General features: G+C 57.9%; 1 protein-coding gene across 1 annotated transcript; it reads right to left on the bottom strand.

Moving 5' to 3' along the window:
• Nucleotides 1-2,942: 2,942 nt before the first annotated feature.
• PRSS27 (serine protease 27) lies at nucleotides 2,943-10,725 on the bottom strand. The gene is made up of 6 exons (XM_086691525.1): nucleotides 9,791-10,725; nucleotides 6,516-6,542; nucleotides 5,649-5,811; nucleotides 4,221-4,492; nucleotides 3,857-4,026; nucleotides 2,943-3,348 (listed from the first exon to the last, which is right to left on the bottom strand). The coding sequence occupies exons 1-6, from the start codon at nucleotides 9,837-9,839 to the stop codon at nucleotides 3,055-3,057; spliced, it is 975 nt and encodes a 324-aa protein (XP_086547651.1). The 5' UTR covers nucleotides 9,840-10,725; the 3' UTR covers nucleotides 2,943-3,054.
• Nucleotides 10,726-17,084: the final 6,359 nt, after the last annotated feature.

The raw sequence follows: 17,084 nt of genomic DNA, 5'->3' as shown, positions 1-17,084 counted from the left end.
AGGAGGCCAGCGGGCCAGACAGAAGAGGGAGGTGGGTGCCTGGAGTATGCGGCTGCTGGGCCCCCAGCCAGAACCTGGGGCACCGCACGGGGGCAGGCACCACCCCTGATCGCCTTGTCATGCCTCCCTCCCCTACGCCCACCCAGCAGGTCTTTCTGGCATCTTCCATCCTCCCCAGAGCTGGAGGCAGTGGCTGGCTGGTCCCCCACTGCCCTTTGGTCACTGGGCCCGACAGGCACAGGGCTGAGCCTGAGGTGCAGCTGTGTGTCGGTCCTGGGGAGCCTGTGCCCTCAGGCCTGCCGGGTGCCAAGGCCCCCATGTGGCTGTGAGCAGACACAGCTCAGCTCCAGCCCCGCCACCACGCACCCGGCCACACTTCTGGAGACAAACCGCACATCTGCACCAGCGTGTGGATGCACCGCCCGTGGGGTGAGAGGGGCAGAGTCGATCTCTGGCTTTGGGGGCTTTGATTTGCACACACACCCCGTTTTCTTCCTCTCCTCCATGCGTCCCGCCTGCCCTGCCTTCTGAGCACCTGAACTCTGGGTGGACTCCTGCCCATGCACAGATGCTCCAGGGCCTGGGGCTCAGTTCGGGGTGCAGAGCCAGTCCTGTGACCTCAGGGCCGTGGCCCTTCCTGGGGCTCCCCCAGGGCGGTCATCATGCGCACAGGGGTGTGGATCTCCATGCTGGACTGCAGCTGAGCGTTGGTTGGCCCCCTCCTCCCTGTGTTGCCTCAAGGTGGGTATTTCATTGCGGGCACCGGCCCCAGCCTGGGTAGGGGGACAGGTTCTGTGTTGGTGCCAGCCGCTCTCTGAGGTGTTCTTCCTGCACCTGCCGGGGCGCTGGTGCCACTGTCCACCCCCTGGCAGATGGCTCTGAGGCACAACTTGCGCCAACGTGACGAGTTGTGTGTGAGCTGTCCCCTGCCCGCCCAGGATGGGAGATGGTCCGTGACAACAGGCAGGTTCTCTGGATGTGACCTGCACAAATAACTCGGCTCTCCCTTTAAATCCTCATCTCCGCCAGTGTTTTCTCTTCCACTCTTTTCGAATGTCTGCCCCCGGGGCTGGGTGGCCCGGAGTGTGGGGAGTCCAGAGGGTGGGGACTGTGCCCTAGGGTCACATGCTAGCCACTGTCCCACCCAGGAACCCCCAGGCTCGCCCTCCCAGCCCAACTGGGTGGGGTGTCACGGGGGTGGCTAGGCCATCCTGGCGTCTGTGGCCCTCCTCCCTGTTAGCCCCAGAGGATCCTGACCAGACCCCGCCCTGTCGCAGAGGCAGGAGAGTGAAGAGGTCCCCGGGCCCCAGAAAGCTGGAACAGCTTGCTAGAGGAGGCAGAGGTGAGGTGGCCCGTCCTACTTGGAAGGGAGCTGGTCTTTGCCTGTCTCCACACTCCCTTCCATCCCGGCCTCTCAGCACAGAGACAGCACAGGGGCCTCCAGTTAACTGGCCTCCAGGGACCAGTTAACTTTGAAGCAGCAACCCCACCTCCACTCCGCACGGGGCGTGAGGCTTCCACCCCCAGAGTGGGGTGGTGGGTTCACCCAGGCCTGTCTCCCAGGCTGCAGGGCGCAGGCCAGCCCCTGCCCCCAGCCAGGACGACCCAGACCTTGTCCCTAGGGCCGCCCTCAGGACACCTACAGCCTAGTTCCTGTCGCCCCAACCCTGCTGGGACCTCAGTGCACCTGCTGCTCCTCCCCGAGGGATGTGTAGCCCATCTGCTCTGGAGAAGGAGCTCGCAAATGCCCTGGTCCCTAGAGGGCCACTGAGCAGCCAGCAGGGAGGTGGGGGCTGTGTGAGCCCTGCCGGGGCCTCTCCTCATCCTTCCTGCTGCTCGGCAGGGACGCGCCCAGACAAAGTGGAGCACGGAGGGGGATTGGTGTTTGTTCCCACTCTGTCCCCAGGGCCAGTCCCCAGCAGGTGCTTGCTAAGTGGTTATTGATTCATTCCATAAATACCCAGGTCTGCTTTCTTCCCGGCACCAGGCCCAGGCAAGCCGTCCCAGTGTGTGCGCCAGCCAGCGTGTGTGCATGCACGTGCTTGGGTGTGCACACTGGTATGTCTGCAGGGGGTTGTGTGCGCATCTGCATGAGTGTGCACGTGTGTGCGCAGGGCAGCAGGACACCTGGCCCTGCCTTCCTAGGAGTCCCGTTCAGCCGATGGCCGCCGAGCTCACAGGCAAGTGCAGGTACCTTTCAGGAATCGGCCCACGTGAGGGAGCTGACCATCTGGCTACCAGGGGGGCCCTGCTGTGGACGCACCTGGGCCGGGCTGCTAACTTGAGGCTGTCTCCCCAGGGCAGCCTGGGACGGGCCTGAGCAGGGCCGGAGCCGGCTGGGGACCCAAGCTCTGGAGACCTTTTGTGCTGGATTCCTGGTGGTGATAGGCCACAAGAGGGCAGCCAGGAAGGAGGGGTGGGCTGCAGAGTCCTGGGGGCTGGTGAGGGGTTCTGGCTCACTTCTGAGCTCCCAGGGGTCGTGCACAAAAGCACTGACGACCCCAGCTAGTGTGGCCTGAACCCTGGGTCCTGTAGGAGGAGGGAAGTGGGGACGGGCCTGGGCTTGGGCAGGAGGGCCTGTCCTGCTGATGTCCCTGCCCTGGAATGGCCAGGCCTCCTGTGTGATACCTGGCGCAGCTCTGACTGCCCTTGCAGTGTGTGGACTTGGGGTGATTCAGACAGGCAGTGGGGGGGCCGTGATCTCCCAAGGCCCACCTAGCCTACCTCCTTTAGGACCCTCCACTGGGCTCCATTTTTCCGGCTGGTATCTGTTGCTGCCCCCAGGGGCGCCCCTCAATGATTCTCTTGGCGAGGACCATGTTGGTAAAGACGCTGAGGCAGTGGTGGGAGCAGGGGAGCTGCCTGGGAGGGGGTCCAGGGACAGGTGTCCAGTGTGCCTCAACCCATCTCCCTCCCCTGAGGGACCAAAGGGCAGCCGGCACTGAGGTTGGGTTTTGTTTTTATTGGAGGATGAACATAAATAAAAAATAACTGGGTATTTGACAGGAAAGAACGGGAGGGCTATTTACAAATGTACACCATGGGCCCCAGGGCTCAGAGGAGGGTGAGCAGGGCCACAAGGGCCAAGAGGGCCACATGGGCCGCCAGGCAGGGCACAGAGTTCAGAGCGAGGGGCTGCTGGTCCCGGGGCCCCCGCTTCTGGCCACCCGACCTAGCCTGTTGGAACTGTAATTCTGGAATGATCCGATGGATCCAGTCGTAGTGGGAGGTGACCCGGATGTAGACCCCTGGGCGGTTCCGGCGGGCGCAGCCCTCGCCCCAACTGATCACCCCAGCCTGCAGCCATGACTGGGCCACCAGGCACACGAGCGGGCCGCCCGAGTCGCCCTGTGAGGGAAGCAGGGGCCTTGTCAGAGCCTACAGTGGCCCCCAGAGCCTGCCTCTGCAGGTGCACACACAAACCTCCCTTCGTCCCTCTCCTCAGCTCCTGTGGGAGTGTCCCTGCCCAGCACCCCCACCGCTGCTACCCGCCGGTCGGTCCTTCCCTTCCCTTTATAGCCTGAGGTGCCCATTTCTCTAGCTCCCCCAGACTGCCCTGATTTAACCTTGGAGGGGCTTGTTGAAAGCGCAGGTTCCTGGGCCCCACTGCAGACCAGTATGCCGACTGTGCTGGGTGGGGTCCGGGAGTAGGACCCCACTGCTGGGATGCAGGAGAGGAGGACCCCCCCCCCCCCCCCCGCCGCCTGCAGGACCCCACTGCAGGGGATGCCAAGCTCTGGTCTGGGCCGTGGCCCCACCTACTGGGGGCCTCCTCCTCCCAGCCAGGCCGGCTCCCAGCTGAACAGGGGCCTAGGGAGCAGGGCTCAGCCCCGGCAGGGCCCACCGCAGCTCCTACCTTGCAGGCGTCCTTCTTGCCCTCGGCAAAGCCAGCACACAACATGTCGTTCTTGATGGTTTTGGGCTGGAAGCCCGACTCGGCATCTTTGCTATAGAGCAAGTTGCACGTGGGTGTGTCGATGATGGGCACAGCGAGTTTCTGCAGGACCCGCGGGTTGGGCAGGCGGTCTGGGGAGGGGGGGAATCAGCCTGCAGTTCAGTGCGCAGTCTTACCCAGGACCCCATGGCCCTCGGCTCTTTCTGTCCCCCGTCTCCCCGCTCCCCATGGCTTTCCCTTACCCCCTCCGCCCGTTTGAGGAGAGATCCACATGTACCAGTATCAACAGAATGTCCCCCGTTCTCTCCCGGCTCTGCGCCCTTACCTTCCTCGCTGGGGCTGCCCCAACCGGTGACCCAGCAGTTCATGCCCGCCTCAAAGATGACCGAGGGGTCAGGCATGCACACGGGGAGGATATAATTGGAGAAGGTCACAGGTGCTTCCAGCTCCACCAGGGCCACGTCAGCACTGGAGGCCATGCCCTGGTACAGGGGGTTACTCTCTACCCGCTTCACCCGGGCGTACATGGCGTGGGGCCCTGGCTTCACCAGCTGCCGCACCCCAAGCAGGACCCGGTACAGGGATGTCTCAGAGGTGCTGATGGGAAAGAAAGAGAGCTGGTGCCAGACCGCCCCTCAGGGCTTAAAAGAGAGGGGAGGTGGGGCGCCTGGGTGGCGCAGTCGGTTGAGCGTCCGACTTCGGCCGGGTCACGATCTCGCGGCCCGGGAGTTCGAGCCCCGCGTCGGGCTCTGGGCTGATGGCTCGGAGCCCGGAGCCTGCTTCCCATTCTGTGTCTCCCTCTCTCTCTGCCCCTCACCCGTTCATGCTCTGTCTCTCTCTGTCCCAAAAATAAATAAAAAACGTTGAAAAAAAAAATTTAAAAAAAAGTTAAAAAAAAAAAAGAGAGGGGAGGTTTAATAGAGAATCAAAATAGGGAGGGGCTGGGATTGTTTCTCCTCCAGCAGGTCCCTCCCTCCTGGCCCACCCCAGTGCCTGACCACTGTGCACACTGTCTTCAAAACGTCATCGCCAGGGGGACGTGCAGGGAGGTGAGGGGTTAAGGGTGTAGAAGCTGAAGCAGCTAATTCCTGACTTTAATTCCCAGCTCCGCCCTTGGCCAGCCAGATGACCTTGGGCAAGGAACCTAGCAAGTTCTCTGTGACTCAGTTTCCTCATCTGTAAAATGGGGCCGGTAACAGTCCCTACCTGAAAGGGTTGAAAGAGATGTCACCCACAGGGTACATCTGGGGGCTGGGCCTGGCCGTGCCTGTGAGCCTTGGGCCAGCGACCTACTCGCTCTGAGCCCACGTTTCTGAACGTGAGATGCAAGGCTGTAAAAGAATTTCAGCCCTGCGGTGAGGCAAGAGCCAAGATGCTCAGGAAACCCTGAAGGTCTGGGACCAGGTGGCTCGTAGTAGGGTGGTATGGGTGACCTTAGGCTGAGGAGGAGGAAGGGACATTCTGTTCCAGCCCGCGGACTCCTCTGTAACCGGAATCCCAGTCGGAAGGGGAGTGTCCTGGATTGGAGGTGTGGGAGGGGGCCGGGGAGGAGGGCCAGGAGGTGGGATGAGCCTGCCAGCATTGCAGGGACGGGGCCCCAGGCCTAGCAAAGCGCCTCGCTAGCGACACCAGGGGTGGGGGGTGGACTCCTCCCAGCAGGACCGCGGGCGCGCGCTGGGAGGGCAGACCATCGGCGCTGTCCGAGGTGCTGGAGCCCCGAGGCGCCGGGGAGCGTGGGGGCTGGCTGACTCACTTGGAAAAGCAGTGCGCCGCGGTGAGGACCCAGCGCTCTGTGATGAGGCTGCCCCCGCAGAAGTGGCTTCCGTTGCGCTGGATGCTGACCTGCCAGGGCCACTCGCCCTCCAGGGCGTCCTGGCCACCCACCATCCGGTTCAGCATCCTCGGACGCCCGCAGACTAGGGGACAAGGCCGGGCAGTGCTCGCTGGGGACCCTTTCATCGCCTCTGGTTCCCAACCCCCACCCCGCACTCTGTCTTTCATCTTCTGCCCCATCCAGAGCTCTCTTTGCCCTTGACCCACTCTGAGACCTCGGGGCCTGGGTGCCCGGTCAGCCTCTGACACAGGCAGACCCCTCCCAACTGTGGGAAAGTTCCCCTGCCCTTCACCTCTGAAACAGTGACATCAGACCTCCCTCTCTGGTCATGAGATGTGGAGAGGGTTCAGATAACACGTGGAAGGGTCTTACCCCAGGGCCTGGTAAACAGGGGCTCCCGGGAGGACAGCAGGTGTTGGAAGGGCCCCACACAGGGAGGTGACCCTGGGGGCTCTGCTACTGCTATAGCAGAATGGTCTTCGGACTGTGTCCTTGGGTTCTCTGCTCTCACTTTCCCCTGACCTCCTTCTCTGTGCGCCATGCATGCCTCCGCGGGCCCCTGTGCCATCTGCAGGTCAGACCCTCCTGCTCCACTCCTGTCTTGGCTCTAATTCTGCTGAGCTACAGCTTTCCCTTACTTTGGGGTTCCCCAGGCCCCAGCCTCTGGTTCTGGGTCCCGTTCTGGGGGGGGGGTGTCCAGGGGTGGGATGAGTCTCTGGCCAGTCTTGGCAGCTCTCAGGGAAGCTCCCACTCCCGTCCCCCCATCCAGGGACCTAGGATGCTTACCGCTTGACGCCTCGGCCCCCTGAGTCCCTGGAGGTGAGAAAAAAGGGGGTGATCAGCCATCTTTGTCAAAGCCAAGATCTGCTTCTCCCCTGCCCACCTCCTCTGCTCCACACCCAGCCTCCTGAGGACGCAGAAGGACAGTCCACAGGGGAGCTGGCCAGAAAGGTCAGGGGCCCTGCCATGTTTACAAGCCCAAAGCATATCTGCAAGGGCAGACAAACTCCTTGCCACACAGGAGCCGACTGGGAGAGATGCCAGTGAGGGGACCCCCATCATGGCTTGGCTCTGCTGCCTGGGGCTAGCATGGCTTCTTTTCCGCTCCTTGGGGTCTGTCTCTCCACACCCTACACCTGTCCCTGTCTGGAAGTTTCCCCCAGAGCAGGCTGGAGCTGTGTGACCTTCACACCCGCGGAGTGCTGCAACGTGAGCCAGCCAGCACCCGGCCACACAGGTGTCTGTGGTTCCAGGGGACTCGAGGGAAGCCAGCCAGTAGCATCACAGGTCAGTTCCCCCAAGATTCTAGACTCCCAAGAACCCAACACCTCCTGTTGTGCAGTTGGAGCCTAAGACACGCCGCTGGGCCATGCTCCCCCGCCCCAGTGAAGGACCAGGCAGAGGGGTCAGAATAGAAACTTTCCAGGGACCCATCTCCCCAGGATCCATCACCTCCCATGTCTCTGGACACAGGCACAGGGCCCAGTACTTGGCCTTTACAGGAACCTCACCCCAGACTTGAGACCCTAGCCCCATGTCAGCAACATGCCAGAAATACCTGCCAGCCTCCCAGGGCCCCCAGAGTATCTGCTTCACTGGGGGCAAGAACTGGGGTGGGGGGGTTCAGGACAGCTTCTTCCTACTTCAGCCCTCAGCGTTTTCCCTGCGGGATTGTTTTTTTTGGGGGGGGGGACTAGAGGGTGTGGCAGCTGTTGTTGCTAAGACTGACCCTTTGACCAGAAGAGGTAGCCAATCCCATGGAGGGGAGGGGCTACAGGGGCAGGAAATGGTTGTGACCTTGGAGATTTTTACAAGGACCCCCACTCCAGTTTGAGTGGGGCGCTCCCTACTGTGGGGAATGAGGCTTAGCGGATGAAGTATGGTGGGGGGGGGGTGGAGCAGGGGACAGGAGGGGACTGGGCCTGGGGCAGGAGGAGGTGGACGGCAAGAGTGGTGGTCAGGTGGTGGCCTGACCAGGCACAGGCAGGCGTGCGGAGGCAAGAGTAGTGCCTGCCCAGTGATGGGAACAGGAAGTCGACCCTGGACCCTCCATTCACCGATGTGTGTTAACAGGTGCCCTTTTAAAGTACAAATATTCCCTGGGAAGGCTGTTCCCTGCAGCCCCTCACCTATATTATTAATAGAATTTAATTAGACTGTAAACACCTGACCCACTGCTCTTCCTAAGGCCCGACGGCAGGATGCTCTGATTCACCCCTGTCCCCATGGGCGCCAACGTTCCTTCAGGCTCATTCCCTCCCTGGGGGAGTTTTCCAGGGTCTTCTGGTTCTCCCCCACAGTCAGCCCCCTTCCCATACATGCAGACTGATCCATGGTCCACACCCAGGATCAAGTACGCGCTCCTGTGCCCCGGCGGACCCCCTCTTGTGCTGTTGCAGGCTTCGTCAACCCAGCTTAATGCAACTGCTTCTCATACAGGCTGAAGCTTCTGACCTCTGAGTGATTGCTACCCACACCCCTCTGCCTGGAGGCCCTATCCTCCCGGTAGTTACAAGTCCGAATCCTACAGGTCCTAATCCAGATCAAGGCTTAAGTGAAATGCCGCTTCCTCCGGGCAGCCCTCCTTACTTGCATTGTCTGTCTAGGAAGGCTGGCTCCCTCTCCTGAGCTCTCCATCCTCCTGCCGGGTCACACAGAGCTCTGCCCACCTTGCCCCAGAGGTAGTGTCATAGTCTCATCTTAACCTATAGGCTCAGGAGCTCAGTCCAGGCAGAGCCCCCATCCAGGGGGCCTGAGCTCAGGGAATGTATAGACAGACAGAACAGCTGTGGGGGCAGGGCTGACCCGGAAGGGGTACTGTGAAGGCCCCGGGCTCTGCGGGGTGGGCGCCCTGTCTGGGGCTGGATGCGCCACCAGATGTCAGGCCCCTCATGTGGGCCCAGGGTCCCCAGGCCCCTGTAGCTGGTTGGGGCTCAGCTGGTAAGGATGCGAGAGACCGAAGGTTCTAGGAGGCGGAGGTGAGGACGGCGTTGAAAGAGTCCACAACTCCTGGTCACAACTGTTTGTGAGCCAGATGCAGGCTGCTGTTTCCACTTTGGCAATGACCGTGATTACTCAACCCATTAGGAGCAATCACGGCATTACACCCTTACTGAAGACGGGCTCCCTCCAAGAACATTGTTACCCTTGTACCAGGAAGTCAGGAGGCGGCAGCCACGCAGTGAGGGGTGGGGAAGCCCCCTGGAGCCTGGAGAGACTGGGACCTCCCCACTGGAGTGCCACCCCGGTGTCCTCTGACCCCTGATAGGAAGCCTGGAGCCCCAGCTGAGTTGCACCTGGGATGACCTGGCCCGGCCCTGGGAGGTGAATTCAGGACAGGGAAGTGAGGTGGCACGGGGCCGGGCTAGCCCAGGAATGTGGGAAGGTTTCCCTGACAGGGAGCAGCCCGCCCTGTGGGAAGGGGCCTGGCAGGCGGGGGCCCCTGGCTGGCACCTGCTGACCCTGACCGAGGATTGGGAGGGGGGAAAGGGATGTTTGTTCCTCCCCATACTCTCCCTGTCTGGTGAGAGCAAGAACCTGCACCCCTAGCCCCCCACTCCCCAGTGAGCCCCCACCAGCCTCCTGGGGCTCCCAGGCTCAGGCGGCAGCTCGGCCACCCTTCCCCGCCCCGGCCCAGTAGATGGTGACCTGAGGCTTTGGAGCCCAGTGGCCTGGAGTTCAGAGGCTGCACACAGGCAGCCCCACGTCTTTCTCTGGGGGATGGAAAGAGGCTGAGAATAGAAGACGCAGAAGCAGCAAGCCGAGAGCTTGGCCCACAAGCACCAGAGACAAGGAGGGGGCAGGGGGAGGAGAGCCCCTCCCACGTTTCGGCCTCAGGGTCCTCTGGGACCGGTGCCCACACCCCTCTCCTGCCTTCCCCACTCCCCTCCCCGCGGTGGGACATCTGGACCCAGGACCCTCGCTGGGGCAGGAAGGGGAGGCTTGTGCTGCAGCCCCAGGTCTGACCCTGGAGTAGGCGACTCGGCTGGAGCTCCAGGCAGATCAGAGGGGGCCCCTCCAGGCAGGAGGGGGGACGACTTCCTGCAACATCCAGTACTCACCAAACCACAGAGGCAGCAGGATCAGGGCCATGGCTGGCAGCCGCCTCATCCTCTCAGCCTGGCTGGGGCACCAGGTGCAGGGGGCAGTGGCGATGGGAGGTCCGTGAGCACCAGCTCAAGGTGCAGGGCTCCATGAAGTGGGGTTTTATGCTGGAGGTGAGTGTCAGCTTGGCTATGCCGCCTGACCTGTCGGCCCGGCCCATCCAGCTCCTCTCCGGAAGGAGGGGCCCCAGAACACAATCTCCTCCAGACCGGCCCCTGAACCACAAGGGACCAGACCCCTCACCCTAGAATACCTTAGGGTCTTGGGGCCAGGGTGTGTCTGCCCCATTTGGTTGCTTGTGGCCTGGGATTCCAACCGTAACTGACCAGACACCCCCAGCTGACCACGGGCCCCACATAAGCCGACAACAGTCTGCCTTCCAGACCTTCCCTGATTCATTCATTCATTTGTTCAGCCATTGATTTGTTGAGAACCTACTTCGTATCAGGGCCTCAGTGAACAAAACAGTCCAGGCCTGTGGCTTACGCTTACAGGGAAGGGGACGCAGAAAAGTCCAGGTCACCGCGCTTGTGGAACAAAGCGGGTGGGGAATCGGGACGTGGGAGAAGTATCCCTCCCTAGCTGACCCCAGCCAGCGCTCACGGGTGCTTTCCCGGGGGCGAGACGCGCCCCAGAGTGGCCCCGACCCCCGTCCCCTCTCCGGGGCTGCACCCTCCTGCCGTGCGGGCGGTGGGCGGGGGTCTTCCTGGCACCCTCGGGCCAGGGCGGGCGGGGCGGAAGCGGCTTCTGGGAAGGCCTGGCCGGGAAGAGCATCTGCGGGCGCCCCTGCCCTGGGCGCGGCGGGCCGGGCTCTGGGACGTGCGGCAGCGGCGGAAGCGGCTCCGGGGGAAGTTATTTGGAGCACGGGGCTGACGTCAGAGCCGGAGTCGGGGCTGGGGCTGCCACTCCCGGCCCGTGCCACGGGGTCAGCACCCCCGACCAGGCTCGGCCAGAGGAGGGGGGGGAGGCGGGGTGGGGGGAGGATGACGCCGGGCGGCAGGTGGAGCCCTGCCTCCGTTTCCCCGCCTGCGCAGCGGGCACGTGCGTGGGCTGGGAACCAGCGGGGGCCGGGGTCGCCGGCTGGGGGCGCGCTGGGTGTGCGGCACCCCGGCGCCCCCGCGCCCCTGGCTCCCGCACCCCGGTCCCCGGCCCCGCCCGCCGGGCGCTGCCGGTTGGCGCGGGCCTGCCCCCTGGTGGCCGCGGGCTGCGGCGCGGGGCCCCGCCGCGAGTTCTCCGCTTCAGTACCCCCGCGGCCCTTGGGGGGCCGGGGGGGGGGCGTCACCCCCAATTCGTTCATTCATTGCGCAAGTATTTTCTGAGCGCACGCGGTGCCCGACACCGTTCCAGCTGTGGGGGACATCGAGGCAAACGAAACACACACAGCTCGGTGCGGAGGAGACGACGAGGCATAATTTAAAGGCAAAAATGCCTAATCGTAAGCGGTGGAAAGTGTTTCCAAACGGAGACCAATTTGACTAATAGGCTTTACTGAGAAAGGTCCGGGCTCGTTCATCAGGTAAATGCAAATCAAAGCCACGCCGGGAGAGGCCAGCTCTCCGGTGCCGACTTGGCAGGTGGTGGAGGAATGCTGTTCGTCAGGGCTGTGCGGAAGTGGGCCGCGGGTGGGCGCAGCTCGTTCGTGAGTCGGGGTGTCGGTCTGCGGTTTCGGCTTTTCAAAATAGTTATTCCCTTCGATTCGATGACTTCACTGCCGGCAGGCTATTCCAAGAAGAACAGCCTCAATGTTTCAACAGAAAAAGCAGTAAAGTCGTGAGATCGGGTCACGATCTCACGGTGCGGGGGTTCGAGCCCCGCGTCGGGCCCTGTGCTGACAGCTCGGAGCCTGGAGCCAGCTTCGGATTCCGTGTCTCCCTCTCCCTCTCCCTCTGCGCCTCCCCCACTCACACTCTGTTTCTGTCTTTCAAAAATAAATAAACGTTAAAAAACTGTAATAAAAAATAATAAAAGGGCAGGCATAAAGATTTGTAGAAAGTATAATAATGATGAAAACATTTTAAGTTTTGGGGCGCCTGTGTGGCTCAGTGAGTTAAGTGACGGACTCTTGATTTTGGCTCAGGTCACGCTCTCACTGGTTTGTGAGTCCCAGCCCCAAGTCGGGCTCTGCACACTGACCACAGTGCTTGGTATTCTCTCCCTGCCCCTCCGCCACTCTCTCTCTCTCTGTCTCTCTCACGATAAAGAAACTAAAAAAAAAAAAAAAGAAAAAAAAATTTAAGTTTTGAGACAATAGCAACAACATCCAAAAGAAAAGGTGGCAGGAAGTTCAGCAGTGACTGGCTGGGAGCATATCTGTAGTCGTGTGGATTTCTTTCCAAAACAGGAGACAGGAAGCCAGCTTAGATCCATGGGACACGGAGGATGTTGGTTCATGGGACCTTTGGTCCTGGTTGGTGGCACCCAGTTCATGGGAACTTTCTGCGATGCTCTGGGAGCCAGGCTGAGGGCCGACGCCCTCTCTTCTCACCCCTAGGATGCTCTGCTTCGCTCTAGAGGGCCCACTCCGCCCTCCAGTCCCCAGGCTGGTCACATGGCCACCATGTGGCCACAGGACAGAGTTTGTTAACAGAAAGGAACGAGAGAGAAAGATGCGGGTCGGTGAGAAGCAGAGGCCATCACACTGTCAGTAAGCGTGAGAGTAAAAAAAAAGACATTTTCAGACCCAGGATGTCTCAGAAAATTCAGCCCCCATGCACTGTTCTTGGGCAGCCCCTGGAGGAAGGATGTTCTCTGACTGTAGAAGGAACGCACCAGGAAGTAAGGACACGCGGGCCGTGGACACAGACCTGAAACGCAGAAGAGCAGTGAAGGGAGATGTCAGAGTGACAACTGTGCCCCAAGTCCTGACACAAGCGACAGGAATGCCGACGTCGTCGCTTTACCGCCTCGCGGGCTTCTCAGTCTGCCGAAACTACGGGAGGACGTGGCCCAGCAAAACAAGATGGAAACTGAGGAAGAGGAAGGCGGGGGACCCAGGACAGGGAGCACAAACCAGGAGAAAGGCGAACAGAATTCCGAGGATGACAGCTGAAAGGGATGTCCCAGAGAGGAGGACCACGGGCGTCTCAGGGAGGGACGCAGCGGAAAAGGAGAAGAGGAAACTGACCTAGTCCCTCGTGGGGTTAACCTCGTGGGGAGTTGGGGAGTGTGGGTGGGCACAAAATAAGTGAACACCATCAACGAAAGCAACCATTCACTTCAGGGGGGAAAGTTAAGAAAGGAAGCAAACGCTGTAAACACACGGCAAGGCGTGCCTCTACTTCCAAAGCCTCATCCGGTGACGACATCAGCCCAACTTGAACTCCAGGATCTTGCCAACTAAATCAGATTCAAGTGCTGTCGAGGCTGCATGGGCACGGTTGCTCTCGACCTGAGGAACTAGGGACTAGAGTTCACCCTGCCCACCCAACACACACGGCGACAGGAAGGGACAGGACACCTGTCATCAGTCACCCCACATAGCAGTCGCTGGTCTGGAGCAGTTCTGAAATCCAGCCGGGCACCTGCTACTACTGTCTCAGACTCTGGGAGCAGGGAGTGTGGCTTGTCTAGCATCCCTGGAAGCGGTTCGTCATGACTCTCAGCCCCACCCTCCAAGCTTTGGGCTCCGGTCTCTGAATCATCCGTCCTTTTCCATCGGAAATGTCCACGTCTATAGATGAATAGTTTTCTCTGCCAACCTGTTTCTTGTCTGTGGAAAGTTGGGAAGCCAAAGAACATTCAAGCTTCCACCGTGTGCCCACTTCTCCTGAGGAACAGTGGAGGCCAGAAGACAATGGAACATCCTCACAGGGGAACATCATCAAGCCATAATTCCACTGAACCCGTATCCGATGAAACTATTCTCCAAGAATGGGAGGAAAGACACAATTTCGGCGGAATAAAAACTAAGAGAATGTGTTGCCAATAGGCTTGCCTACAAGAGAGGCTAAAGGAGGGCTTCAGGCTATGGATAAATGACCCCAGATGAAATCACACATCTTCAGAAACTGGTGAGGAGCCCTGGAAATGGAAATTATGTTGGTAAATATAAAATACTGGGTTTTTTTTCCTCTTAATTTCTTTAAAGTGCAGGAGCATTTATTTTATTTTTTTTAATTTTTTTAAATGTTTATTTATTTTGAGACAGAGAGAGACAGAGCATGAACGGGGGAGGGGCAGAGAGAGAGGGAGACACAGAATCGGAAACAGGCTCCAGGCTCCGAGCCATCAGCCCAGAGCCCGACGCGGGGCTCGAACTCACGGACCGCGAGATCGTGACCTGGCTGAAGTCGGACGCTTAACCGACCGCACCACCCAGGCGCCCCAGGTTCAGGAGCATTTAAAGCCAAAATTATAAATATCTTTTTAATGTTTATTTGGAGGGGGGGAGGGAGAGAGAGAGAGAGAGAGCCAGAGAGGGGCAGAGAGAGGGGGGGAGAGAGAGAGAATCCCAAGCAGGCACCTCTCTGTCAGCATAGAGCCTGACACGGGGCTTGAACTCATGAACCGTGAAATCATGATTGGACCCCAAATCAAGAGTTGGACGCTCAATGGACTGAGCTCCCCAGGTACTCCCCAAAACTATTAGTAAAGTAATTAATTTTAAAAAGGGGCACCTGGGGGGCTCAGTTGGTTGAGAGTCTGACTCTTGATTTCGGCTCAAGTCATGATCCCAGCGCCGTGGGATCGAGCCTGCTTGAGGTTCTCTCTCTCTCTCTCTCTCTCTCTCTCTCTCTCTCTCCCGCTCTGCTCCTCTCCCCCACCCCCCATAAAACAAACAAACAAATAAATAACATATTTTGGGATCCAAAACATGTAGATATATATGACAACTACAAAATAAAGTACAGGGTGAAGAAACTGAGCCTGTATCATTGCAACTTTTATCAGTTTCCATGCCGTGGTGCACTATCAACCGTAAGTAGACTGTGAAAAGTTAATAATTTTCACTTTTTACCTCTGTTATTGGGGGATCTCATGTAGTTAACCCAAACTCCCAGTAACCGATACCTTGTTAGGAGCCTTACGTGTTAAATTCTTAGAAGATACCCAACACTCTGGATTTCACTGGTTTGTATGAGAATGTTCACCCTGGCTAAAAATTATGTGAAACTTGTGTACCTGGAATTTCTCTCTGACTCTGACCCAAACGGGAGATAACAGCCATTCGTTTTGAACAGCCCATTCATTTTGAGAAGCCACTTGATAGAAGTTGACGGATCTGATCCTTGACATCTGTTCTCCTGGTTAGGCCTCGGCTGATTACAAAATTGAATGCAAAATACGTTACACTGTTTCTCACAATACTTGTGATTGTTCTCAGACCATTCTGACCTCTGCGCTGTTTGATATTAGGTGATTAAATATTGCCACGGAACCTTTACTCTGAACAGGCATCCAGCAGGTCACACAGGGTCATCATACGTCTCATGGGCAAAGGTGGTCTTTTCAGAGCTTGGTTTTTTTAGGCGGGGGTGAGAAATTCTAATGAGGGAAACCGTGCACACCTGGGTGAACCGAGAAGGGGCTGACAGGTGACAGGACGAGGGCAGGTATCACATGGCCTGCCACCTTTGCTCCACCACGGGATTCTCGTAATTTTCTCAGCATCCATAAACAATGGTTGTCTCTGATGCCTCTAGAAGACCTACTCGGGGACGGAACGACCAGACTTACCTCTCCGCTAATTAATATACCTCGCAAAACGTACCAAATAGATTCACCTTTGCTAGACCGTATAGTTTGTTTATCCCTTCTCTTTTTCCCTCTTAATATTTATTTATCTATTTATTTATTCATCCACCTTTTATGAAGTATGATTGACAAATAAAAATTGTATGTCTTTAAGGTGTACAATGTGATTTCATATGCGTGTATATTGTGAAATGATTACGAAAATCAAGCTAATTAACACATCCATCAGCTCCCTTGGTTACCGTTTTGGGGTGTAATCTCTTAGCAAATTTCAAGCATAACAATACAGTGTTATTAACTATACTTACCGTGCCGTGCCTTAGATCCCTAGAACTTATTCATTTACAACCGGAGGTTTGTACCCTTTGACCAATGTTTCCCCATTTGCCCCAGCCCCCAGCCCCAGTAACCACCACTCTGCTCCTCTGAATGTGACCTTTCCAGATTTCACATATAAGTGAGATCATACAAGTCTTTCTGTGTTCCTGACACATTCTGGATATATTGTGTATATTCTAACAGATACACACAAATGTATCTTGTTCCAATGTCACTTCAAATCAGTGGGGAATGAAAAGATTATTCAGTAGACATCACTGAAAAAAGTTAGCTCATATATTTGTACAGACACATCTCTCTACTTTCTATCATTCATAAAAAATGTTTTTAAAACCCTAAACGATAAGCATATTGGAAGAAAACATAGAATGTGTTTACAACCTTGGAATACGGAAACAATGCAAATATCATAAAGATTAAAAACATAAATGTAAAAGCTATTCAAAGGCAGTTTTATGTTTTTGAATATGTCCTATAGTTTGCTTAAAAAGAAGAATCTCGGGGGAACGATTTTGAGTCATACATTCAGCTAGATAATAACCTTGGGTAAGAGAGAGAGAGAAGGAGAGCCTATGTGTGTTTGAAGAGAGTTTCGGGCATGAGAGCAGTGGGGACCAGGTGTGGAGTCAGGAGCCGTCGGCCATACAGTGGAATCAGTCTTTCTGGCCGCATCCCGGAAGGAAGGTGGAGACAAACAGATGAAAAGCTGAGTGTCACGCAGACACGGAGCTCGTGACTGGAGAATCATACAGAACACGCCCTGACCCCACCGCTGACCGTTCCTGTTCAGCCTTCCGAGCGACCTCCCTCGGCCGCCTCCTTAGCTTTCTGTTCTAGCCCGGTCTCCCGGGCCCTCTACCAACACGGGCCTTTGCCTGGGCGGTTTGTCAGCCCGGGAGCCCCGCCCTCTTCCTTCTTTTGACAACTTCCCTCTGCCTACGAGCCCCACTAGTCCTGGCTGTGTCACAGCTGCCTCGCCTCCTCCAGAAAGAATGCGTCACCCTTTGGCACTTTGATCTGCCCTTTTCAGTGCACTTACCACACTCCCAGTAATTGTCTGTTTACTATCTCTTGCCCCATTAGATTGAACTCCCTGGGGCCCTGCGTTGTGGCTCACACTCATCTGCTACCCCATCCCTCTTCAGGTCCGACGCCGTGGGTGCTGAACAAAGTCCCGAGTGAACAGGCTGGCCTCCTGGTTTCTGTTCATTCCTGTCC

Source organism: Puma concolor, chromosome E3 (genome assembly GCF_028749965.1).
Source record: "Puma concolor isolate L17-30 chromosome E3, mPumCon1.1.hap2, whole genome shotgun sequence".
Classification (NCBI taxonomy): domain Eukaryota; kingdom Metazoa; phylum Chordata; class Mammalia; order Carnivora; family Felidae; genus Puma; species Puma concolor.
This window is presented reverse-complemented; position numbering and strand designations above follow the sequence as displayed.

Coding starts and splice junctions, on each gene's coding strand:
- PRSS27 (XM_086691525.1), bottom strand. CDS start 9,839: ATGAGGCGGCTGCCAGCCATGGCCCTGATCCTGCTGCCTCTGTGGTTT. Junction 6,543..9,790: donor CCTGCTGCCTCTGTGGTTTG/GTGAGTACTGGA, acceptor TCTCACCTCCAG/GGACTCAGGGGGCCGAGGCG. Junction 4,027..4,220: donor GGGCAGCCCCAGCGAGGAAG/GTAAGGGCGCAG, acceptor CCCCCTCCCCAG/ACCGCCTGCCCAACCCGCGG.